The 27,046-nt window shown below is 46.8% G+C and overlaps 1 protein-coding gene across 2 annotated transcripts in view; it reads left to right on the top strand.

The window, feature by feature from the left end:
* Positions 1-27,046, top strand: part of LOC121270898 (rho GTPase-activating protein 22-like) — a 370,801-nt gene that overhangs the window by 60,584 nt on the left and 283,171 nt on the right. For both annotated transcript variants that reach the window (XM_041176476.1, XM_041176477.1), the window contains exon 2: positions 971-1,170. In XM_041176476.1, coding sequence (XP_041032410.1) covers positions 971-1,170 — 200 coding nt within the window. The remainder of the gene's footprint in view (positions 1-970; positions 1,171-27,046) is intronic.

The following is a 27,046-nucleotide window of genomic DNA, read 5'->3' as shown; positions in this document are numbered from 1 at the left end:
GCGGTTCAAGAAGGTGGCTCACCACCACCTTCTCAAGGGCAATTAGGATGGGCAATAAATGCTGGCCCAGACAGCGATGCCCACATCCCAAGAATGAAAAACTAATTAAAAAAATCAAAGGGTGATGAAAATCTGGATCTCTCTCCTTCAAAAACCTGTTGAGGCTTTGTGAAATGAAAGATTCAAAACTGAAAATTTCCATCTCAACCAATACTTAAAAAATGGATCATCTGGTCCTTAATCTCATTGCAGTTTGTGTGAGTTTGTTGAGCATAAATTGGCTGTTGCATTTCAACATTACAACAGTGAGTACACTTCAAAAGTATCTCACTGGCTGTAAAGCACATTGGGACACCCTTAGTGGAATGAAGAGAGTTATTGAAATACAGGTCTTTTTTATCCTCTATTTGTAAAACTAACTCATACGTGACCCTGGGAGACTGAGGGCTTGGGCATCCCTGCTCTAATTAATGAGGTATTTTGTTGTCAAACCTTAGATCACACATCTCTAGGATCTAGGGTAGATTCTGGAGTGTTCCTCAGGTTAAACACAAAATGGAGAACTGACCGTGTTCTCAGGCATTCGTAACGCGGCCGGCAATTGGGATATACAGATTCCGAAAAGTGGGTTTCCCTCATAACATAAACACTTCTTCAACGTGACTTATTCCCCGATGTAGAACTGTGATGCTTCTACATCCTTGTAACACTCAACTGGTGTTGCCTTTCTTTCAGAAATGTAACAATTATTTTCTTTAAAAATTTAGCTTTGGACCAAACTATTGAAAAATAACATGGTGGACATGAATTGAACTTCGACCTGGCAATGGAAATTTCAAACACATTACTTTTTGTGGATGGCTATGTCACAGTTAGACTTTGGTATTGATAAATTCTGTTCAATGTTGACATTGGTACATTTGAAAGGATGTCTTTGCGGCTCTCACCTTGTTGTTATTTCTGTTGCCAGCCCGGTCTAAAAGCATGGTGATGGGAGAGCAGAGCCGAGTCTCCAGCAGGCCATCCTCACCCAGTCTACAGGATAAGGCACTGAAATCAGGATGGTTGAAGAAACAGAGGAGTATCATGAAGAACTGGCAGCAGCGCTGGTTTGTCCTCAGGGGTGAACAGCTCTACTATTACAAGGATGAGGAGGAGAACAAGCCTCAGGTAATGCAAAGGTGCCATATTTGCATGAAGGCACCTAAAATGACAATATAGTTGCTTTGACCTTGTAAGAGGTACACAGAAATTATAGTTGACCATCCTTGCATCTAATCAGTACAGCTGAATTGTTAGAAGATTTAACACAGCAAGCCCCTTTTGATAGGTTATCAAATTATATTCTACGTAATGATGTATTTATCATTTACCAGTTTGTGTATCTAATTTCTACCTACTACTGCCAGTTATTTTCTGTTTTGACTCTGGCCATTTTGACTCATATAACTATCGGACTGAGGGAGGTTAATTGACTGCACTGTTCCCAAATTCCTTCCTGTTGACAAGGCCCACCAAGGTGACATAGCTTGAGTCTCTCTCTGGAGAAACACCTTGGGTGAGGTTGTACCAGCCCCTGGGTGGCAGGCTAAGTGGCGGTGGGCCTCCAGGCAAACGCTGGGAATCCATGTCGGAATGGATTCACCACTCGGTCCCATGACTGGGAAAGTTTTCCAGTGGTGGGAAAGGCAGCGGCTTGAGCGACAGCAAGTCTGTGGCCAATTTAACCAATTAATGGCCCAGCTAAGGACCCTCACCCCAGGCGACTAGCATTTTGCCAGCAATGGAGCAGCACTGTGCCACATAGGGAGGCTGAAGCTGCAAACAGGTTGTCTCCCTCTGGCTTCTCGGAGTGGAGGGGACAGGGCCATTGAGGGGGTGGGTGGGGGGAGATGAGGGGGCGGGTGGGGGGAGGTGAGGGGATGGGTGGGTGGAGGTGAGGAGTTGGGTGGGTGGGTGGAGGTGAGGTGTTGGGTGGGTGGGTGGAGGTGAGGGGGTGGGTGGGGGGAGGTGAGGGGGTGGGTGGGGGGAGGTGAGGGGATGGGTGGGGGGAGGTGAGGGAAGGAGAGGGGGGTGGGGGGAGATGAGAGGGGAGGTGAGGGGGGGGTGGGGGAGGTGAGGGGGGGTGGGGGAGGTTGGGGGGTGGGGGGAGGTGAGGGGATGGGTGGGGGGAGGTGAGGGGATGGGTGGGGGGAGGTGAGGGAAGGAGAGGGGCTGGGTGGGGGGAGGTGAGGGAAGGAGAGGGGGCTGGGGGGAGGTGAGAGGGGTGGTGAGGGGGGGTGGGGGAGGTGAGGAGGGTGTGGGGGAGGTGAGGGAGGGTGGGGGAGGTGGGGTTGGTGGTGCCACAAGATGGAGGCGTCACCTAGTTGTCCTTGCAGCCTCAGCAACAGTCACTGCCTCTCTTGCCACTAGCGAGGCTTCTTAGCTGTGTTTGCATGGAGCACCCACCATCATTCTCAACTGAGAGGCACTTCCAGGAAAATGTATTTATCGCTCGGGATCCATTATCCTCCTGATGTTGGTGCTTGCGCCCTTTCGAGAAAATCCCAACTCTTCACCCTCACCCCTCTCTCTAGTTTCTCAAGCAGACCAACTGCACAACAACGTGTTTGCTCATTAAGGGTCCCACTAAATATCGTTATTCCTGTGATTTCTGAACCGTTCCCCTTCTAAACCAAGTTCCTTCATGAGGTATAAAAAGAGTGTCAAAGGGAACAGTGCACAGTTGGGATTCGCTGATACAATAGATCACAATTATAGGCTTTAAACTAGACTCTATAAAGGATTTCATAAAATTGAAACTATGATTAACTGAAAGCCCAAAACACCTATTAAAGTGTTTAAAAGACTCTATATTTGACTCAAATATTTATCGTACCCATTTCCTTTTAACTACTGGAAGGAAAGTACAATGCTCGTATTGCTAACAAAATGAGGTTTGAGATTCAGTAAAGGATGTGCAGCAGAACACCCATCCTACACTCATGAATAGCAGACTAACTCATGGCAGGGACATCCACAAGTCACCAAGGTCCCATTCATAACTGATCCCAATACACAAATCAATGGCTTTTTGTTCAGTGTTCCAGTTCGACTGCAAAGGTAAGAAAATGGAAAGGAAAGTGCATTTTGTTGGTTCACTGTAGAGTCCCTGCCCTGGAATTACTTGCATCAGTGGGTAAGCAGGGGAGGGAGATCAGAAAAAGTAGAAGCTCACCTACTCTTCAGATCCCCACTCAATTCATATAGTGTACAATAATTCCTGGCCAAGCTATCCACAGGTGTCTTATCCCTCAGACTGTGCAAAAGCTTCAGTACACAGGTATATGACATTCCTAAAAGGATAAAGCAAGGCTGCACGTAGATGGATTCTTTTCCTGCCTGGTTCTAATCACACCCATTTAAAATGGCAATTCGGGCTGACAAAGAAAGAACAGATCTCTTAAAGATACACTGCTCTTTTTTCCTCTGCCAATCCATTGCAAGATATGAAAAGTGTACCCAAAGGCAAATGCTTATGTAAGGGGACGGGGAGGATCATTGCTGTGGGACCAGTTGGGACTGAAGCAGGCTACCCACATTTGCCATTATGCTGCCAAATGTATCTATAAGCCTGGGCACAGCTACCTGGCATTGCCCTGGTGAAGGAGAACTCCAACAGACATAGAGGGCCGAATTTTATTGGTCCCAGGCAGCGAGTTTGCAGATGGGGAGCTGTGCTCATTGCCTACCCATCCATCCATGCTGCAATTTTATCAGCGCTGGGGAGGCCTCAGGTTGCCCACCCACCCGTGGTCCATTTAAGACCTTTAAGTTGCCAATTAATGCTCACTTAAGGGCTTCATCCCACTGTTGTTAGGATTTAACCAGCGGCAGAAGACACCCATGCTGACTGTCCAGCCAGGCAACTTTCTCTGTGTAGGCTAATGGTGGGTGTCTTGAAGCTATTAATGTATATAATGTTATTGGAAAATATTTTTCTTTTAAAATAGAGATTTAGTCTGTGGGTGTATCTTAATTGGATTAAAGACAGCTAGTCTGGGTACTTTGATGTGTACTAGTTTTGAGATGTAAGAGAGGTAGAGTACAATTGCATTTTTTGAAAAGAGCATTCAAGAAGTGGGGTGAAATCTGGCACCTAACTAGCAGAGACCAAGCAATATGTTTATATCACTAATAAAATTGCCACTATGACAGGGATTTTATTATTAGAAGAGGTAGAATTCAAAGAGGCTGGTGATATAATGAGAATTTACATTCAATGATCTGTGCTAGGTATAACTTCAGTAGTTTTGTATGTACAGGGAAGAGGCAATGTAAGATCAAAGCAACTGTAAGCCTACAATTGTCTCCACATGAACCAAAGTGAAAAGATCCTCAGTTTGAATTTGTATGGTGAAAATGCTTTGCCTGGTGTCTGGTTAAGTGTATGGGTTGCTGCTCCCTTAATGGAGATTAATTTGGGAATTTGTTAAAAGTTATGATCGTAGTAATTTGTAGCCATGTGTATATATTTAACTTAAATTAATAAAATGTCTCATTTAGTTTAATATAAAATCTCTTGAGAACTGGTGGTCTGATCCCTGAATTTAGAGCTGCATCTCAAACATACCACTTAAAAATATAGGTTATGACAGTTGTTTAATGTTTCCCTCTGGGATTTTTAAATAACTCAGCTTTACCAAACTGCTGGGTCATAACAGTGGGCAAGGGGTGTATCTCCTTAATGCCCCCCCTCACCAGATCCATCAGAGGCCACCCCCTCTCCCACAAGTCTTCACAGCTCCCTAGTTACTGTTCCCCTCCTCCAGCCTGGCGATACCCCTCCCTGCACCCACTGTGCCCATCGGAACACTTGATTGACCGGCAGCTCTCAGAGGTGGAACCGCCTTCCCAGACTGGGGGTGGGAGTCTCGCCTCAAGTCAATTAACACCCCTCCGAGCGTTAAATGGCTGTGCGGGGTGAGTCACTGGAGTGGGGAGTGTTCTCGCCACTGACTTTTCTGCTGGGAGAAGGGCCAGGAACCTAGGGGCCCTATTAAATCCAGCCTGTAGTCACACCATCTGATCCATAAGGATTGCAGTCAGCTTCAACAAGAGGACAACACTTCCAGTCAAGGTCATCCCTGCTTCAATGGTTCTAACTCTGTTGGCAAACAGAGCTGTTAGCTGCAGTATTGATTAACTTGCCACCAGCAGATATAACAAATAGTTGACTGATGCACAGTGGAGCAGGGTAAGCATTTTTTGTTTCCCTTTCCAATAAATCACAACCGAGTGGAAGTTTCAAATTTCTGCACTCCCTGCAGGCAGAAACCACCACAGCGCTAGCTCCTGTCAAAAACTTTACTTCGTTCTTCGTGGATGGGATGTTCTTGACAACCAAGCAAGCCAATCTCCATCAGCCTTACTAAACACATCTGCATTTGCAAAAGAACCACCGGGACACGGGTCCGAGCGTTATCCAGAAGGTTCCACTGGCTAGCGTGAAGTTTTAATCCATTCCTGCTCTCCTCATACCAAATGAGAGCCATTTTAATGGCTGCCAATGCCATTTCTAAATAGCTGCAGCAGCGCTTTGAGTTTCCTGGTTGTGTGTGACCATTCCCCACACAACAGGCATCATGCAAATCCGACAAAAAAACCACAAGTCTTTTCAAGATAACGGTGCACACACAGGTTAAGGAGGAATGGGGAGGGAGTTGCAGAGAGAAGTCCAAACCCGGGTTGGTGAGATGGGCTTTTAGAAAAGTACTGAGAATCAGAAGAACTGATTTGGAAAAAATTCCAAGGAACAGAGATTGTAAGAGTAATTTTCTGCTCTGGACCTCCTGGTACGGCACTGTCACTGCTGTGAATGTATATTAGGACATTCATATTGAGGTGGAAATTCGAAGGTTGGGAGTGTGCAATTTTCCAATTCCACACGGAGTGAACCAAAATGTAGAATTTACCTGATGGTGACTGAAAGATTAGCCCCTTATTGTGGAACCATGGGAGTAAGAAAGAAGGAAGGGTCCAACTTTAGAGGGGCAGGGGGCATGAGCAGGACATATGAATTGCGAACAGCCTTCAGACAGGATCAATTCAAAAACACTGACCTTTAGAGTTGTGTGTGCTATGACCTTTATTCAAGCGAGTGCCTCTTGATGTGAGCAGCAGAGGCAAAGATGGCTCTCCATCTGCAGATTCTCACTGAGCTGCTGTAGATCCCCAAACTTAATCCCCTGACACTAGTAAAGATTCACACGCATGTGTTGCACTGGTATGTCAGTACAATCCCCATCTGGTGGGGGGACAGAGAAGAAGGCAGATGTTACATTGATGCCCAGATATCAGAAAAAATATAGCATTTAAACCCACCCATGCACCCTCAGCAAAACGACGTTTGAATGATCATAATGCTGTAATACTTTATTTTTCTAATTTCTGCTTGACCTCTTCTGAAGGCAGTGATTCATGCTGAGGGGTGGTTGGTAGGCAGTGCCCCTGTTGTTGGTGACCTCCCAGCAGCTCATCTCTATGACCAATCCTGAAGTGTCATCCTAGACAACAGCCACCTGATGCTTAACACTGTGACTGTCAGACCCAAACTTGCTCTCGTCTCCATCGCACAAAAATTCCTACAGGAGTCTTTGGACAGAGGTCACGAGTGAGAATTCTGATTTGTGTTTTTTTTCTCCAATTTGAGGAATTTTCAGGCAAATTCCTGTCCCATTCTGTTCAAGCTGAGAAGGGTTAACTCAAAGAAAGGCAAGCCACAGCGCTGAGCCTGGGAACTCCCATTGGCTCAATCCCACACTAAATAGTGCTCTTCACCCACTGGGGAGTGAATACATTTAAACAATTGAAAAACACACAAAGACAGCAGTGGAAGCACAAACCTGGAGTAGGAACAATTGATGTGCAGCCTGTGTAGGTCCAAATATGATATGGGACCATGTTATTAATTCAACTCGACATTACACATTTTTAGATCACTGGTTGGATCCAATTAAGTGTGACTGTTTGGCCTGGCTTAATTCACCTGTTCAGAAATAAGAAAAACAAATATTACTTCTCCACATCAAATCATCTAATATTTTCTAAGTTCTCACCTCCACCTTCATACCTGGAGGACCATTTAAAGGTTTGAAGTTCTTCCTACCTTTTGCTCTACATTATCCTTCACTATTTTAAATTTAGGCTTCTTTGTCCTAATATTTTGGCGTACTCTGAAGTAGTGCTTTGGACTTAGTTTATTAGTAACTTGTATGTTTCTAGAAGAGCCCACTCAGTCACCTTGTTTCAAGAAGGAGTGAGATAGAGCTCTTGGGGCGAAAGTGATCAAAGGGTATGGGGAGAAAGCGGGAGCAGGCTATTGAGTTGAATGATCAGCCATGATCATAATAAATGGTGGAGCAGGCTCGAAGGGCTGAATGGCCTACTCCTGCTCCTAGTTTCTATGTTTCTATCAAGGTTAAATAGGCCTCATTCCTTGTAAGTCAAACCTCTAATGTTAAGGACATGTCTTGTGGTTCTTCTCTGCACCACCTCCGTGGTTTGGAAGTTTACCTTAGTGACTAAAATAGAACACAGTATTCAAGATGCACTCTGACCAGTATGCTGCAGTTTTAACATGACATCTTCCAAGTTGTACTTAATTAACCTAGCAACATCATTTATCATTCTATTTGCTGTATTTCACCGCTGAGATTCAGCCCATGCTTTCAAAACTCAAAACACAGTGTCCAACATTCAATGTTATTCCGCGACTACACATTTGCTACATAACCCTCAGTGTGCTAAGAATTACACTGACAAACAATTTAAGATTGTCAGTTGGGCTCGCATTGTGACGTATTTGTGTGTACTGGAAAATACATATACTAATACACAGGGCCCTGTTCTTTGCAGACAGAAAGGACAAGTACATACACTGTGCTTGTTTCAGTAAACAAAATGAGTGACAACCGTTCACTGTCTCATTCCTCAGGACAATGTCTTGATCAACCAAACCTGGCAGCTTGAAATGCCAGATTTAAATTTCAAACAAAGCTTGGCAGTTAATTGTCAGCTACCATCACCGGTGCATTCTCCATGGCAATGCCTCTACCAATCAGAGTCCACTTGTCAACCAATCATCACTCTCTTCACGTACAGTACAAATTGTTGTTTTCCCTTTATATTGGGATTCTTGCGAAGTGTCCTCATGAGTGCAAGATGAAAAACTTCAACATGTCTCTCTTTTCAGCAACACTTAAGTTCTGTACTACCAAACGATTAATTAACTATTAATCTCAGATCCTTTTCCACTTCATCTTCAGCTATTTCACCCCTTTTATGGCCCATAACTTTCAATCTCTGGGGGAGTCATACCCTAGAAGATGCGCTGGGATACAACCCCAGAAGCCCCCATGCAAGGAATGCACGACAATTGTCCAGGAAGTTCAAACTTCTGATGGACAATTATCCAGCACAGGGAACCATCCAACGCTCCAATTACCCAGCACAGGGAACCATCCAACGCTCCAATTTAACTCGGAGACTTCTGGTGGTTCCGACTTCTTAGCAGAATAGTTATCCAGGGAAAGTTAAAAGGATTAAAACTGCTCCTAAGTCCTGGGTAACTATGGTACTGACCACCCACCTCTGACTCTCCCCCCCACCGCCCCGCCATCCCCACTCAACACCCACCACCACCCCCCCACCCCCCACCCGCAACAGACTACCCCTCTGATCCACCCCAACTACATCCCCATTACACCTCCTGCAACTATCCGATCAGCCATGACCATATTAAATGGTGGAGCAGGCTTGAGGGACTGAATGGCCAACTCCTACTTGTTCCTCCTGACTCCCTTGACTACCCCACATCCATCCTCCCAAGCCCCTGACTATCTTCCCAATCTCCGACTACCTCCTCACACCTCCCAACTACTCCCCACCCCACAACTAACCCCAACTACCTTCCTGGACCCCCAACCATCTCTCCTTCCACCCCCCGACTACCCCCACCCCCAAGACTACCCCCACCACCAACTACCCTCCCAACCCGCCAACTACCCTCCTAACCCCCAACTAATCTCCCACAACACAACTACCCTCCTGACTGTGCCCCCATGCTCCCTGACGACTCCTTCAGCCCCCGACTACCCTCATCCCCTGACAACCCCTCCGACCACATCCTCACCACCACCACCCCACCCCCCCCGACCAACCCCTCAACCCCCAACTACTCGAAACTCCTGACTATCCTCCCAAATCCTGACCAACCACCCGACCGCCCCCCCGCCCCCCCGCCCCCTCCCCGCCCCCCCACCGACTCTGCCCCACCTCCCAAACTACCTTCCCGACACCCCAAATACCGTCCAACCCCTGACTACCCTTCCAACTCCCCTCCACCCGATCCATCCTAGTACCCCCCTACACCCCAATCCTATCCACTTACCTTACACATTTACCTCCTCCCTGGCTTCTTAAAGTAGCTGGGGCCTTTAAAGTTACCTGCTTTAAACTGTAAAACAAAAAGGGGCATGACTTCAATTCCTCCGACAATGCTGCCCTAGACTGAAGGTCTCGGGAACCCGCTGCACTGCACCAACCTCGGCAGGCCCGACTCGGAAGGTCGGGCGAGAAAGGTGCAGCTCCCAACTAAGGTAAGTAAAAAGGAGCAGAGTGACAGTTCTCTGAAGTTCTGGCCCACAACTTACTTGAACAGCTTCAACCCCCCTCCCCCTCAGATGAATGCTGGAAATCCGTTGGCAGGACAGAGTGCCGAATGTGGAAGTAAATCCAGCGTGCAGGGATCCCCAGCCCGCCTGTCCTCTTGAGTCAGCGGCGAGTCCGTTGGCTGGATAAGTGAGTCGAACGGAGGTGGCCGCATCCCCGAGGGCATGCTATCAGCACGAGACCAACAGGTCATGCTCGTCTGGGATAGAAGGATGTCTGCAAGCGAGGCTTCAAGTTGACTGGGATTGGAGCCAATGCATGGGCAGTCCTTGCTGTTGAGCAGAGTGCCTGGGAGACACGCAGTCAGGAAGGGCGTGGAAAAAGCATGCGCAGAAGAAATGGAGGAAAAGAGAGCCCACCAGAAGGGGAAAAAACCCACCAGTCGGGCTATCTGTGCCAGTTGTGCCACTCACAAGAGCCTCCACAGCCACAACAGACGATGTTCAATACAGAAGTGATCTCCATCCTGGGCACAATCCCCCATCTCCTGAGATGGACAGATGCCAATAACAATAACAAACGTAGATTACTTGACCATATGAATTTCAGCTGCCACTGATATTCTGTTTGTAAATTTTATCTGATGCCATTTGGAGATCCCTTGTTGCTTCGTCCAGCTTGCAAGTTCCCCCTCTGATTTAATATCAACCACAAAACTGACCGGCTTGAATTGAATCTCTAATCCCCAAGTCATTAATATAGATGAGGAATAATCCTAGAGTCCTAGCACTGCCCCCTGGGGACCGCATTTGGAACTTTGCCCCCTCACTTCCCCGACTCATCGCTTTCTATGTTTCATCTGCAACCAGGTTTCGCCTTAAGCTTTGTTCTATCTTCACTTTCATAACAGTCTTTCAAGAAGGTCTTTATCGAAGGTGTTCTGAAAATCGAATAGTGCGCAAGTAATTCTGTGCTGTCCATTTGGGAAGAGCATTTCTGATAAAAATCAAGGATGTTCATCAGGCAGAATCTTCTCCACCTAAATCTATTCTTCTCTGGTGGGAACTTTAGCATAGTTTTCTTTGAGTATATTAATTCTCTGTCCATTCCCATTGACATTCCTTGAGGAATTGGCATTCCTTATCCCTGGCTTCCAGTTATAGAGCTGGAGGAATTCTTGTTGTTTCCGACTCCTGCTCTACTCATTTCCAGTTCTCTTCGCCCCTCTGATCAGCCACTTGTAAATATCTACTGAGGCCAGTCAGTCTCATTGTCTAACCAAACTCAGGGCAGGATGATTTAAATTGAGCACCAGCCTACGTCAAAGTTATTAATGGGCCAAATTCCCATAGGATGCTATGGGAATAAAAATGAGTGATGGTGACTAAATATACTTTCACCAAAATGGAAGGAGGACATGGTCAGTTGCCATGGTGATAAGCTTCTCATGCTCTGCCCGATTAAATTGCCTCCTGATGTTCAGAGGAGAGGAGAAACACAACAGCAAGAGTTCTTCCTGTACCATTCACTGCTTAGATTTGTGCCTGAAGATTAGCCACTGGGGCATCTTGAATCACTGAACAACAATATAGAATGACCTCTTCCTCTCCTTTAAGATACTCCTTAAAACTTAATTCATTGACGAAACTGTTGGTCACCTGACCTGATGTCTCCTTCTTCTATAGTCTCAATTTTTTTTTGTCCGACTATGCTTCTGCAAAACATCTTGGGATGTCTTGAGATATAAATAGAGTCGGTGTTGCTGTTGAGGAAGTAGTGGGCAGGACTGAGCACTATTGGGACCTGCTCAGTTGTACCCTAGTATGCAATAGGATTTTCAAAAGGATGGGAATAAACTCAAGGGAACGACGGGCATGTTATTGATGTTTTACAGATGCATGATACCTCACCGGATGTGAAATGCAAAATTAATTCAACCAATTTCCCAGTGTTAAGTGGCAGTCAAATCTGCCTCATGGAGCAATACGCAAAGGTACAATTGCTGGTGAAACTTCAAATGTGGAAGCATTGTTCAACACAAGATAGAGCACTAATTGAGATATCTGTGCAAATAATTCCAATGTTCTTCCAGCAAAGATAAATCTGACTCTCGAGATTTTAAGTACAGCTAAAGCACTAGATTATTCCCATTAGACACCAGGGCATGCCTATTAATTCACTTTTTGAATATATTTATTGGGACACAGCAATTCCCTGTAGAAATCTCTTGAATATGCTGGACAAATGACAGATGGAACCCAAGAGATCATTGATCACATTCACTCATTAAATTGACACATCTATATAGTTATACTGCAATGTAAGGTGGAGATACCTTATTTGCCAGTGATTTGCCAGTGCTCTTTGTGTGAGCTCTCCTTCAGATCATCTTACATAAGCATTAGCGCAACATGCTGCCACAATGTAGCAAAGGCAGTGTGAGTAGATGCCTCTGTAACAAGAGGTCTAGTCAAGCATTGTATTATTGACTTGACATTGTCAAATGAAGCAGCTATTTAAAGCTCTCGCTCCTAATGCGAAGCAATATTCACCAGAATCGATCAAATCACTGATGAATAAACAAAGGATGTTGAAAGTGTTGGGAAAGAAAAAGATTTCTTTGAGGTTTTAGGCAGGGCTCAAAAATGTTACTCTTAAATTAGAAATCTTCCTGCGCACTGCAAGCCCTCTTATTTATAATTGGAGAGCATGACCCCGCCCATCAGAGCTGGGATGTTCATTACTATATCACAGCCACACTGTGTGATATGTTTCTTGTGCAGTTCAAAATGTTTCACATATAGATTATGGGTTTTTATCCCCCCATCAGCTGCATGATTCATATTGTACCAAGAAATGTAAGCTCCACGAAAGTATTTTAACTGCTTCAGAGCCGCATCCATTTCCTCAATGATATCCAACCTCTAAAAATAGCTTCTTGGTAATTGTAACATATTGAAGGACTGTTCCAATATTTGTTGCAACAGTATTGGTATAATTATTGTTTTTTTAAAAAATATATTTGTTCATGGGATGCGGGCGTCGCTGGTTAGGCCAGCGTTTATTGCCCAGCCCTAATTGCCCCTTGAGAAGGTGGTGGTGAGCTGCCTTCTTGAACTGTTGCAGTCCCTGTGGAGTAGATACACCACAATCAAGGTATTAATCAAGGGAAACAAACAGATTAAAAATTCAGGCCAACTAGAGCAAAAAGTCTGAAAAATTTCTCTCCCACCCTTAGAGAAAGACATGCACAAAAATCAAGGCTAAATCTTCAGCGCAGTACTCTGGTAGTGCTGCACTGTCAAAGGTGCCATCTTTCAGATGAGCCGATACACCAAGGCCCCAGTGGCCCTTTAGGTAGACAGAGACGATCCCATGGCACTATTTCAAAGAAGAGCAGGGGGCCGTTTTTGAAGTATAGTTACCATTGTAATGTACAGAAAACAGCAGCCAATTTGTGCACAGCAAGGTCCCAAAAACAGCAATGCGTTAATAACCAGCAAATCTGTTTTAGTGATTGTTATGAGGGTGGCCCAGTTGCTGCTATTGGTAAAGTTGATCTGCAGATACTTCCTGGGTGGAAACATTAAGTTTTATTTACAATATACTCAGCAGCAATGACACATGTGCTTTCACCTCCAACTCTATCTCTACACTGACTGTTGAGGTAGCCCGCGCTACTCTCCTATTGGTTGCTACTGATCATGTGATCTTCCTTAACAAGTATTATTCTTAAAGGCACATTACACACTAAATCAAATGATAATTATTACAATGATGTAAGTTTAGAAGAATGAGAGGGGATCTCATTGAAACGTATAGAATTCTGACAGGGCTGGACAGACTGAATGCAGGGATGATGTTTCTGGCTGGTGGGGGGGGGGTCTAGAATGAGGGGTCACAGTCTCAGGATACGGGGTAGGCCATTTAGGATTGAGATGAGGAGAAACTTCTTCACTCAGAGGGTGGTGTTATCTCTACCACAGAAGGCTGTGGAGGCCAAGTAGTTATATACTTAAGAAGGAAATAGATTTCTAGACTCCAAAGGCATCGAGGTTTATGGGGAGAGAGTGGGAGTATGACGCTGAGATAGAGGATCAACCATGATCATATTGAGAGGCGGAGATTATTGAAAGGCCGGATGACCTACTCAGGAGGCACCTGGCTCGCCAAAGGGAGAAGCAGAACCCTGAAGACTAAGGGGGCAAACGGCCTCATCCACAAACACAGTTGTCATTCGTAGACGCATCACTAGATACAGGGTCTACAGACGGTGCGTGTGATACCTGCAGATGAGCGCGAATCAGTGTCGCTGACACCAGCACGTGCCAAGGGAACTGGTCATGTACACAGATGCCACCTTCTGCAGGAGTTGGCACCATGGGGACTCAGAGGGCATCCACTGCCAGTTGCTAAGTTACCGCCACGCTCAGTGTTTAAGGCTGTGGCTCCTTCCTTGCAGGAACTCACAAGCCTCCACCCGTAAACGTATCCAGGCAGCCACGGACACCCTTTTTGCCAAGGCACACACCTTTGGCAACTTCGACAGAGAGCAGGCGTGCAAGAGCGCTGGGATTTGCTCAGATTTCTGGATTCCCACAGGTGCAGGGGGCCATCGACTGCGCCCATGTGGCTCTTAAATCTCCCTGGCAACAAATAGTCCAGTACGTGAACCACAAAGGCTTCCACTCTCTCAATTTTCAGCTAGTCTCTGACCATAACAAACAGACCATGCAGGTGGGTGCAAGATACCACAGAAGTGTCCACAACTCATACATCCTTAGCAGGCCTCAGATCCCTGACATCTTCCAGGGACCACACAGGATGCAGGGTTGGCTCCGCGGGACAAGGGCTACCCATGAAGGACATGGCTGATGATGCCTGTGTGGCGGCCCCAGATTCCTGGTGAGAGAAGGTACAACGAGGCTCATGCCGCAAGCGGAGTTTGGTTGAGCACACCATTGGCACCCTGAAAATGAGGCTCTGGTGCCTGGACAGATGTGGTGGAGCACTGCAGCACGCTCCCCAGAGGGTGTAACGCATCATTGTGGCTTGCTGCATGCTACACAACCTGGCGATGCAAAGGTGGGGGAGGAGATGGATGATGAGGAGATGCAAGAGCTGCAAGTCTGCTCCGATGAGCAGGAAGTTAAAGGGGATGAGGGTGTTGAGGTCCTGGAAGGCAAGGATACAGACGATGAGGCCATTGCACTGGCCAGACGAGGCAGGCGTACTCATAAGGTCCACATAGCCACAAGATTCCAGGAAGATGATGACGGGATGAAGTGAGGACACCCCTGAGATCTTCACTTTGCGTCTAGGAACGTCTGACACCCGTCTGGCTGAGGGCAGTGCACAGACACCCTGTGAAGAGGCTCATATCATTGAGAAGCTGCTGAGAAACAGCAGGCACAGGGACTTTAAGAGAGCTTGATCCTTTGGGAGGCTTCTTCACCTACTGTTCCCTCCAGCACTGCAGCTCCACCTGTCAGAAATGGTGCTGAGATGGTGAGGGGAGTTGGGGGGAGGGGGGGAAGCCTCACTGCCACCCCCACCCCCACCCCACCCCCACCCTAAGGTGCTGAGGGCACACAGAGAATATCAGGGAATCCAGTGACACTTGGATGCGAGATTCTTGCAGCAGACACAAGCTGCATGGAGGTGCACGCATCACTGATCTGGATAGTGACTTGAATCCGGACAATCACTCTGCTCAATAGGTTCCACTCTGCAGATGGGAGAGGCCCTGGGCTGTGACAGTAGCCTTCATTTTGTGCAGGAAGTAAGATTTCTATTCTGAGTGAGACCAACACTGCTCATTATCATAGAGAAGGAGACATTCGAGTCATAGAGTTATACAGCACAGAAACAGGCCCTTCTGCCCATCGTGTCCATGCCGGCCATCAAGCACCTATCTATTCTAATCCCATTTTCCAGCACTAGGTCCATAGCCCTGTGTGCTATCTATGGCGTTTCAAGTGCTCATCTAAATACTTCTTAAATGTTGTGGGACATTCTTGGGTGTGTATTTACAATAGTCAACATTAAGTACAAGTGATTAACACCCATGTCCATGTTATGCAGCTACATCTCCTTGACCTTTCTAACATCTTGGTGCTCCTCCGACATCAGCAGCAGAGATGCACGCAGTCTGTTTACTGCCCTATCTGTGATAACCTTGGTGGACATCCTCCAGAGGACAAGAGACCTGGAAGGCCCCAGCCTGCTTTCGGGGTCCTGCTGTGTGGCAGTGGCACCCTCCTTGGCCTGTGGAGCTGGAGCTGCTGGGATTACAGGAAGAGAGGGTTTGGATGGGCTGGACACTGCTGGAGTCACCTGGGTGGATGGCCCCAGGGTTGCACCTGCTGATCTTCCTCCCAATGGGTGCCCAAAGGCCCCTGACTGACTCCTTGAGAGGAAGGGGCAGCTGGAGTGAGCCTGAGATGCCCCACTCCCCCCTCTAGTGTTGACATTGATGGATGCCTGCAAGTGCCTCAATAATGGAGTGCAGCTTCTGCAGCAGTGCAGGACCAATATCATGGACCAAGGTCACAATGGCAGCCCCGCAGTGTTGACCTCGGTGCGTTGGCATGCTGACCCCATCGCCTCAGACTGAAGGTAGACGGACTCCACCATCGTGCCTTGCAACCTGGGGAGTGCAGTGGACATCCCTTCCTGATGTTCCCGAGCTTGCCTTTGCAGCTCCAGCAACTGAGGTATGACCGAGTCCAGAGGCTCCTCATCTGACTCGGACTCAGCAGATTTCTGGCCTCCAGCAGTCCTCTGAGCGCAGGAAGCCTGGGAAGTCCCTGCTGCTGCCTGTACTCAACAGATTGTGATCTCGAGGCTACTCCAGATCTAGGTCCCACTGAGGTGTGTGTCTCTGTGCTGGTGGAGGGTGTGGTTGAGTGCTGTGATGGGTCTCCAGTTTCAGTGTCAGCAGATTCCTCTTCCATGGTAGCCGTGGGGCTTGAGTCGAGGACCAAAATTGTGGAACCCCCCTTCGGCTGCTTCCCATATGTGCCTGCGAAAGCAAGGAGAGATAATTAGTACAATGCAGGGGACTGCGGAACAGGGAACTCACTCACAGCATGGTTCTCTGATGGAAGTTGCACTACTGGATCCTCACTTGGTAGAGTACCACTGACCTCACCATTAACATAGGACAGGTCCAGGTCATCGCAGGCCAGCTGGATGCCTCTATTTTCAAAGCCTGTGAGGGCCTTGATGTCGGACGTTCCTCCCTCTTTTGCCATGTGCCAGCTTGTCCTGCATGAGTACAGTTGGAGAGAGTGTAAGCAGGACGTCTGCCAGGCCAGATGAGAAAGACATCTGGCATGTATGGGTGGTGAGTGGTTCCATGGATAAGATGAGGACACAATCCATAGGGCAGATGAAGGTGTGTGTGAGAGAGTGAATGGTGATGTCCCTTGAGCTGGCAGTGAGTGAGATCCCTGTGGAGGTGGGATGGGTTTGTGAGTGTGTGAGTTGAGAGTGATGAGATGAGTGACTTATCCTGGCAGAATGGAAGAGATCATTCATCCTCTTGCAGCCCTGGGTGCTTGCCCTCTTTTGGAGGGCTTTGGCACTGACCACTGCTGCCACCGCCTCCCATGCTGGATTGTCACCTTGGTTGAGGTTCTTTGCCCAGAGCAGGGGTAGTGGATATTGCAGTGGGCCTCCACTGCATCCAGTAGACACTCGAGGGAGATGTCGCTAAATGTGGGGGAAGCATATTTCCTCACTTTGGCAGCCATCAGTTCCCAGCAGCTTCCTATCCCTTGAATAGTTCTAGCTCTGTGCAGCGGCTGCCTTTAACTATGGCGCCCGGTTTACCGAAGGCCTGAAGTGATGGCATGGCAAGGGAACCAGCAAAGGGCCCCGGCAGCGATCGGACATAAAACCCGTACCTTTCAATTTTTTAAACAAAGTGGTGCACGATACAACGGAGAAAGCCGCCATTGCTGTCGACAGGTCACACGCCGATTTCCCCACCCGATATCGGACTTTGCTGACTTCTGGGCCAGTTCTGCCCCAGGAGTCCACCCTAGTGCTGATGAGTTTTATAGAAAATTAGCATGGGTGAGTCATTTTGAGAGACCAGTCCTGGCTCCCATCCAATTCAAATGTCAAAAAGACCCCATGTGGCTGTTCTTAATACTATTGCTGGAAAAATATGAGCTGGAGTGGTTCAACAGAAAATGATGTAATGTGCCTTTAAGAGATAGCAGCATGCCATCACTTTAGGGGAAGTGTGTCATGTCATCCAGCCTCAGTTTCACTTCAGGCTGGAGCAGAACACAGCACACACAGCTCTGATGCCCTCAAGCTTTCTACCCATGTATGCCTGTTCTTAATACATGAACCTACAACAAAAGGGCACCTGGGTGTCCTTGGGCTGGCATGGATAAGATGGGCCGAATGGCCTCCTTCTGTGCTGTAACTTTTCTATGGTTCTATGGTTCTAACGTGTTTGCACAATCCCTTATCAATGATTGGTGCCTTTTATATCATTATAACACACAAGATAAATAGTTCTCCTACCTCCAGGTCAGAAGACCCTGGGTTCAAGTCCCACTCGAGGACTTGTTGGCTATGAAAGAGCACAGAGACAGGTGCAGGCATGCCAGCCCAGGTAAATGGGAGGGATAGTGACAGGAAGAGCATCTGTCTCTAAAGCCACCTGCCAAATGCAAACAAAAAAACGATGGTTTATTTGAAGACAATCAACCAACATTGTGCCGACCTCATGTAACATGGGAAAAGCCAAAAGAGGAACCAGCAGTTGCTGGAAAACCAAGTTAAAGTTTTGGTACTAATGCTGATGAAACAACAGAGATCCTTCTGCTGCGCCAAAGTCACCAGGATCAGAATTGATTTTGTTCGAAACATACTCCGTACGCAATCTTCCAAGATATTTATAGACTGCACCTCCCCAGAGAGATGAACAAGATTTTCTCAGCGATCATTCACTCTCTCTCCCTCTCCCTCTCTCTCTCTCTCTCTCTTGACACTGAAAATAAACCTGAAAAAGCAGTAGCTCAGGTACCCTTTTCAGCACCTAGTGCAAGGCTTGACTTAGTCGATATCTTTGTGAAATGGGTCGGTTGGCTTTGTGCTGTTCTGCAAGCTTCCTCACCGAGTAAGGGTGAACTGTCAAGGAGTACTGACATCCAGGACACGATAATTCCTTCTCAGATAAAAGCAAAATACTGTGGTTGCTGGAAATCTAGAACAAAAACAAAAATGTCTGGAAAAACTCAGCAGGTCTGACAGCATCTGCAGAGAGGGATACAGTTGACATTTCGAGTCCGCATGACCCTTCATCAGAACTGATGAAGGGTCATATGGACTCGAAACGTCAACTGTATCCCTCTCTGTAGTTCCTTCTCACGTTTGTTACATGCCATTATGGTTTAAAGTCTGATCCTCGCAATGAGGAGCTTGTCAGGAAATCCAGGAAGGAGGCATGGCCTTATCTGACCATAAATTGCCCTTGCGCACGAATAATATTGTTCATTATGTACCACAAAGCCCTAAATCCTTGTTAATTCTTTAAACATTATAGTTGAACATAGAATTCATTTTGAAAATCCTGTAACAATGCCCTTGGGACTGTGTGGAGTTAGAAAAATAACACTACTGTGTTAAATCGAGGCCAAATCAATTTTGATATTTCAGACTGGTCCCTGTCACCTTTCTGGACCGTGTGATGTTAATTTGCCCTAATCAGCAGAAAAGTAAAATAACAAGACATTATTATTTCCTATTGCCTGCGTGGAGCATTCAAACACAATCTGGAATTAGCTCATATACCTTCACAGGTTTCAATGCTCCCTTTTTAAAACAAAAAGTTAAATATGGAAGCTGAACTTCTTGTGGTCTGATTAAAACTTTAGTAAATCAAAATTGTAAATTCATAAAACTCTGTTCACTCTACACTTGTATTATTGGGCATCACAGATACACAACACTGAACAAAATGGATCCTGAGGTAGAATGCATCAGCATCACACTTAACCAGGTCTACCCAGCGTTCTCTCCATCAATACCAACCCACACTTAAATAGCCCCTTTAACATAGAGAAACGCCCCCAGGGTGCTTCACCAAGTTGTCATCACAAGTTGTCATATGTAGGTGCCAAGTCGTCATTATTTGCCATTATTAATGAAGGCATTAGAGAGGGTGCAAAAAGATTCACAAGAATGGTTCCAGGGAGGAGGAACAGGGACTGTTCTTCTTGAAGGAACGACATAGGGAAAATTTTCCCCATGTCAGGTGGGCTGAGCAGGAGCGGACGTGGGCAGGCGTGGACCTGATCGTCACCCGCGATCAGGTCTGTGCCGCCATTTTACGGGGGCAGGCCCAGTGTAATGCGTGACTCCTGAGGATAGTGGGAGTGGGTGGGTGGCAGCGGGAGTGCACTGTCCGCTGGGTCCAGTGGTGACCCGGCGGCCTGTTTATGTGAAGCACTGGCAGCCTTGGAAAAGCTGCTCACAATGGCAAGTGGAAGGGCTCATCAGAGGGCTTCTTTCTTCTGCAGGTGGACAGTTACCCATGATGTTATGAGTGATTTTTGAGACGTTGAACTTTATTAACAAGGCCCTTAGTTACTGTTCCTATCCAGGCAGATTTTGCACTCAGTTATCGAGCATGGAGCCTGCAGCCCTGGCTTGTGTTGGAAGTCCAGCTGTGGTGTGTTCCAGCTGAAGGTTCATTGGATTGAAGCCTCCCTGGTGACCTTGCCTCCCTAGAGTATGCCCGGGTCAGCGTCTGCCCCCTCAGCATTCTCCTGTGCATGCTCATCCTCAGACTCACTGCTGGACTCATCATGTGCAGCCAGAGCAACTGCATCTATATCTTCTTCGACCGCTGTGTTGCCCCTTTCCAGCGCAAGATTGTAGAGAGTGCAGCATGCAGCCACTATCACCGACACACTGTGCGTGCACGCCTGAACAGAGCGTCTGTCACCTGCTTGACATAAGTGTGGACAGCTGACTGAGAGACTCCGCAAAGATCACCCACCGACTCCTGGAAAGAGCCAGAGGCATAGAACTGGAGGGCAGCTGTGACCTTTAGAGCCACTGGCATGGGGTGCCCACCCACACAGTTGGTGCAGATCTCAGGCCCAATCATCTGACAGATATAGTTGACTGTCTCCCTTAAGAGACGGAGCCTCCTTCGGCACTGCAACTCAGACGTATTGAGGTAGCTGCTTCGCTGCCTGTAAACCCAGGCAACAGGATAGTGGCGTCTTCTGCGGCCCCTTCTGCCTTGGACTTCCTGTTGGCCCTGCGCCCCTTGTGCGTGCAGCTCTACTCCAAAAGGTAGCTCCCCTGGAGGCTGAATATGGATTCCTGGCCTCTTCCCCCTTCTGGCCATCCCTACTTCCTCAGAGGAGCTGCCTCCAGTGGAGAGCACAACTCCCATTCCCAGGCTAAGGGAAGACTTCTTGAAACCTGCAGGCCCCAAAAATGATCTTTACTGTAGAGTCCTGCCCCGAAGGCTGTTACCTCTGTCCAAGCAGCTGGTATGAGTTTTGAAGTATTCCTGCTCACACAGGCAAGTATCAGTAACTTTCACAATTAAATATCTGACAAATATCACTCATGACCCCACTCACCCCTCTTATCCTGCCCGTGGATGAGGTTTATACAAATGTCTCCTACCCGCCTGCCTGTTGCGCCCAGGCGACTTCCTGAAGATCTCATGGGCCCCGAAAAATCGCAGTCAATTGGTGCCTCAAGGGCCTTAACTGGGTGGTTAATTAATCGCGCGCCCGCCCACCTAAATATCGCGGTGACCTCGTGACACTCGTCCGACATCACCGCACGTCATTTTACATGTCGGTGTGCGGGACCCGCCTACCCCGCCCCCCCCCCCCACCCCCCCCACACCAACGGGAAAATTCTGGCCATGGTGGAGAGGAAATTTGATAGAGGTATTCAAAATCCATGAGGCGCATACAGGGAGAAGCTGCTCCCATTTCTGGAAGGATTGAGAGCCAGAGGGCACAGTTTTAAGGTAATTGGCAAAAGGAGCAAGGGTGTCATGAGGAAAAACTTTTTCACACAGCGAGCGGTTAAGATCTGGAATGCACTGCCTGAGTGTGTGGCGGAGGCTGAGTCAATTGAGGCACTCAAAAGGAAATTAGATTGTTATCTGGAAAGAAAAAAAAAATTGCAGGACTATAGGGAAAAAGCAGGGGAGTGGGACCAGGTGCTCTTGCAGAGAGCTGGCATGAACTTGATGGCCGGAATGGCCTCCTTCTGTGCTGTAACTGTGATTCTATGGCAAAAGAGGGAATATTAGGGGGAGTGACCAAAAACCTGGACAAAGGATATGGATTTTTCAGAAGGATCTTGGAGTTGGAAATGTGGAGGGGTTTTCAGGAAAGAATTTAGGACTGTGGGCCCTAAATTGCTGAAGGTACCCTATGGAGGAGCAGAGTGGGGTCACGGAAGAGGTCAGGTTTCAAACATCACTATCGAGCTGAGCTTGATTGCAATGAACCTGTTAGTATAACACTGTACATTAACAAACCATTGGCCTTCATCCCAGACATTTCCCTTCCCCATCTCTGATTCACACATTATTGCCCTGCATCATTTACTTACACATCATGCTTCCTATCCCCAGTACCCATGGAAGTCACTGTGTGCCCATTTTAATCTTTATATATATATAGATATATATATATATATGTACATTTAAAACATATAGTATACTTCCAAATGTTGGAAAATGTAACCAAAAAGTGTAAAAACAAATCTAATTTTCCTCACAGGACATTTCCCCAAAATGCCAAAAAAATCCACTTTGCAGCTTCAGAGTTCATTTCTCCCTATAAAAGTTTCTAGGTCAACCATTATAATTGTAATTAAAAATTATACTTCCATGCGCTCTGATTTTGCCTAATATTAATGCACCTAATGTAATGTGGATATATGTTTTTGCAGTGTAAGTCATGGCAGCTTCATGTCCCACTGCACTCCCATTGTAACTATTCCTTTTCATCTGAGGTCATTGGGTTTCAGTTTGCATTGAAAAAGTAACAGAAGTTTGGATTGTGATTTCGGTGTAACAAGGATAATTTAATGGATTAGGCCTCATAGAGAGGTCTTTATCCAGTGTTACTTTTCACTTTGTGACACTGAATTGCCAGTTTCATAGGGCTGTGGCAGGTGTTTTGAAGCTGTACATCAACTTTACCATGGTTTTTAGGTTGGTATTGATGCCTGAAAGGTATCTTCGCTGCACCCACTTAACTTTCCAATAAAGTACTTTGATCTGAAATTTGAAAACCAGGTAAAACTATTCCAATCTCCCAGCTTGTCCATCAGTCAAACTCGGTCAGTGGCAGTGAGGCCAACCATGTGGATGTCTTTGGGAAGCCTGGATTTGCTTTGAGGATCATGATTGTGTCAGATTGCAAGCTGTTCAAGCAACATGTACAACAGCAGCGTATGCTCATGGGAGAAGGTTTACAAAGCAGTTGATGAAAGTTTGAAGAAGTTGGAATGTGCAATTAAATAACAGCTGGGAGTAATGGATACCTGGGAGTACTCACAACGCAGTAATCTGATCTCAGCTTCAGATACAATCTCAGCTCTGAGAAGGAAGCTTAGTGCGTATTGTAACTGTCACATGAACCCCACGGTAAGATTCCAATCTAGAAACCATTCATGGTTTCCTATTATTATTTTAATAATATAAACACCGTGAACTTCACATTTCCCCCCGTCTCTGGGTGTTTTTACGCTATAACTACTGGTCAATGGCTGACAGCTGCATTTTGGGTTCCACCAAGCAGAATGCTGTTTACACTGTTTGGTTTGTATCTGGCTGGGTGGGGGGAGGGGTTGAGAGCTTGCCTGCGTATTGAGAGCTGTCTCTTGACAGGCAGGCGTTTATTGACCATCCCCATTTGCCCTGGGGGCATGGTGATTGGCTGCCTTCTTGAACCGCTGGCATTATTCTTTGTAGCAGTTTAAAGATTTGGGTGGCCTGCTAAAAATCAATTGCATTGGTTTTTGGCTGCAGTCAAACACAGGCTAGATCGGGTAAGGATAAGAGGCTCTCTTCCCTGAAGGGTATTGGTCAGCTGCTTGGGCAGAATTTTCACAGTCAGGTGGAGGCGGTTTCGGAGCATGTGGGGAATCAACGTCCCTGAAATTGAAATCGAATTGGGATCCCGACATCATCTCTCCACTCCTGGCTTCCCCCGGCTTGAATTCCGAGTCCACTGGGGAAGTTCCCTTGAGCTGCAGGAAAGCAATGGAGTCAATTAAAAAGGCCGTTAGGAGTTTTTTTTAACCCTAGATGCCTTTATTTCCACCCCGCCCCCAACAGTGCCCAGGTTCCACACTGTGCCTGCTCCTCACCAGAGTCACAGAGGCATGTTCCGCAGCAGAAAGAGTTTCAGTAGTGAAACTGGCAGGCTGGGAAGCCTTTGATCATTAACATGCAAGAGCTCCAGCCATGACCAGATGAGAGATTGCTTTTCAAAGCATTTCTTCTCTTAGAGAGTGCTTTTACTCCTTGATGGGTGATTGCCAACTTCTTGGGAGGCCTGTCCAGCATTTCATTCACTTCCAGCTGCATTTCTCTACTGCCAGCCTTCACCATGGCTTGGGAGTAGTTTAAGCAGCTCCACCTCCTAACTCTGCTGAGGATTAAGAGCAGAAACCAAACTGCTGCCAAATATTCCAGCAGCAGGAGCAACAACATCAGCTGCCTTTTCCCCAGTCACATGCCCCTAACCAGGGCAGAAGGGAGGGGCAGATGGGTGGGAGCAAAAACCTCAACGCAGAGCCTACAAGCAGAGGTTCAGTGCCTCAGCACGTCTGAAGACCAGAGCCTCTGGAGGCTCAGGCTTTCATGGAAGGTCACTGCTGAAATCTGAGGCCCCCCTGGAACAAGACTCCTTCCCAGTGGACCAGGCAGGCTTGTATTGTCAGTGGCCAACAAGGTGTCTGTTACTGGAGGGCCACCCAACCACCAATCCCCAACCAATCTCGCCAAGTTGTATGCTCTCTTCTGCAAGCAGAGGAAACAGAGAGGTGTGAGTGCTCGTAATGTGAGTGCTTGTCTGGAGAGGAGGGATGGACTCTATTTATGGAGGGTGAAGTTGAGGCAAGGGTGCAAGAGCATGGGTGCTGGTTGTTTAGCTGGAGTTGCGAGCACCTGCAGGGATTCAGATGAGTGGAGTTGCAAGGTGTGTCAATGTGTGGCATGATGTACAGGAGAAATCTGGGCAGGTCAGGGCTTTGTGCCTGTAGGTGCCGTCCTGAGGGTCTGACTCCACAGTGCAGCTCTCTCAAAGCTGGAGGGTCCACACTTCTGTTGCTGACTTCCTCAGGCACATCAGTCTACACCTGGCTTGTTAGAGATGTCACCTCATCGATCGTGCAGCAGGACCCCCAGGTAAGAGCGAGAGACCCGGGTGGCAGCTTTTCCAGGTCTCCTCTCCATTCCTGTCATTGCTGGAGCCTCAAAAGTCTATGTGCAGGTGAGCCATTCTAGCCCCTGCTGTGGACCCTTTAATTAGCGATCCTTCCTTTGACAGAATGGACACATCGTCCTGCCCAGCCTCCCTAACTGGTCTGAAGAACCTAGAGGTGAGATGACAGCAGCTTTGCTTTAGGAAAGAGCCTCAGCAAAGCTCCCCAATTAGAAAATCACATTCCCGGCCCAGAAATGGTCCCACCTTACTAGCAGATACTAAGTCCGCAGGATTCTACTTTTTTTAATGACAACTTCATGGTCACTTTGCCAGTTTATCAGTTCCAGATTTCTGTTTTAAACTGAATTGAACTTCTCCAACTACCATGCTGGAGACTTTAACTAATAACTAGTCCAGTAACATAGCCACTACACCACCATTAGTAATTCATTTTTATTTATTTATTCATTTTTGGATGTGGGCATCATTGGAAACATAGGAACTTAAGGCATAGGAGCAGGAGTAGGCCATTCAGCCCTTTGAGCCTGCCCCTCATTCAATAAGATCATAGCTGATCTGGTTGTGGTCTCAACTCCATTTTGCCATCTACACGCACCCCCTCACCCCTCATCACTCTTGAATCTAAAATCTGTCTAACTCTGCCTTGAATATATCCAATGACCCAGCCTCCAATGCTTTCTCAGGATCAAGAGAATTCCACATACTAACGACTCCCTGAGAGAAAAAATTCCCTCCTCATCTCCGTCTTAAACGGTAGACCTCTTATTCTTAAACTGTGTCCCTGTTAAACTGTCACTGGCAAGGCCAGCATTTTTTGCCCATCCCTAATTGGCCATTGAACTGAGTGTATTGCCACACTATTTCAGAGGGCAGTCAAGAGTCAACCACATTGCTGAGCCAGACCAGGTAAGGACGTCAGATTTCCTTCCCTAAAGGACGTTAGTGAACCTGGTGAGTTTTACAACAATTGACAATGGTTTCATGGTCGCCTTCACTGAGACTTTTTTCAGATTCCAGATCATTAATTGAACTCCAGTTGCACCAGCTGCCATGGTGGGACACAATCCCTTACACCCAGAACATTAGCCTGGGCCTCTGGTTCACAAAGATAAAAGCAGAATACAGCGGATGCTGGAAATCTGAAACAAAAACAAAAATAGCCGGAAAAACTCAGCGGTCTGAGAGCATCTCGAAACGTTAACTCTGTCTTCCTCTCCACAGTTGCTGTCAGACCTACTGAGTTATTCCAGCTATTTTTGTTTTTGCCCCTGGATTACTCGTCCAGTGACATCACCACTACGCCACCATCTTCCCCAAAATATTTAGAGATACAGAAGCAGAGAGTCACAGATCTCCCAACATTCAAAGTGAGGTGAAGCAGTTCTAAAAATGCCTGGGGTGCTCCACAAAGCCCTGAGTTCTTTGTAAACCAGCTTTAACATTGTACCATGGGGCAGTGCAGAGAGTCTTGTCTCGGCATCACAATGGATACTGATTCTGGATTTACACTGTCAGTCTGTATTGGAGCAAAGTAGAAAATGCTAAACTTGCTTTTTAATTTCCCCTTCAAAGTATAATCAGCTACACCCAGTACACACAGATATCACACTGAGAGATTTACAATTGGGAGATTACAACTGAAGCTTAGGGAATGTAGTTGATTACTGTACCATTCAAATACCATAACCAGTAAAAGTTCTGAAATCATAAATATACTAATTAATCTTTATCTTGATGATTTTTAAATAGAGATTTTCAGTGAGGGAAAATTACATTGCAACTCCTGACCCCAAAAGTTATAAGCATTTCTTTTCAAAGGTTCTGCACTATTTTAATCTTCAAATGAAACGTTAGGAATTCTACTTATTTTTTCTGCCAGATCAGGGTCTTCGGCAGTATTAATTTAGCAAGCTTGCTTTGGGACACAT

The sequence above is a fragment of the Carcharodon carcharias genome, chromosome 28, assembly GCF_017639515.1.
Source record: "Carcharodon carcharias isolate sCarCar2 chromosome 28, sCarCar2.pri, whole genome shotgun sequence".
NCBI classification, from domain to species: Eukaryota; Metazoa; Chordata; class Chondrichthyes; order Lamniformes; family Lamnidae; genus Carcharodon; species Carcharodon carcharias.
Note: the sequence above shows the minus strand (reverse complement) of the source record. Positions and strands in the feature narration are given on the sequence as shown.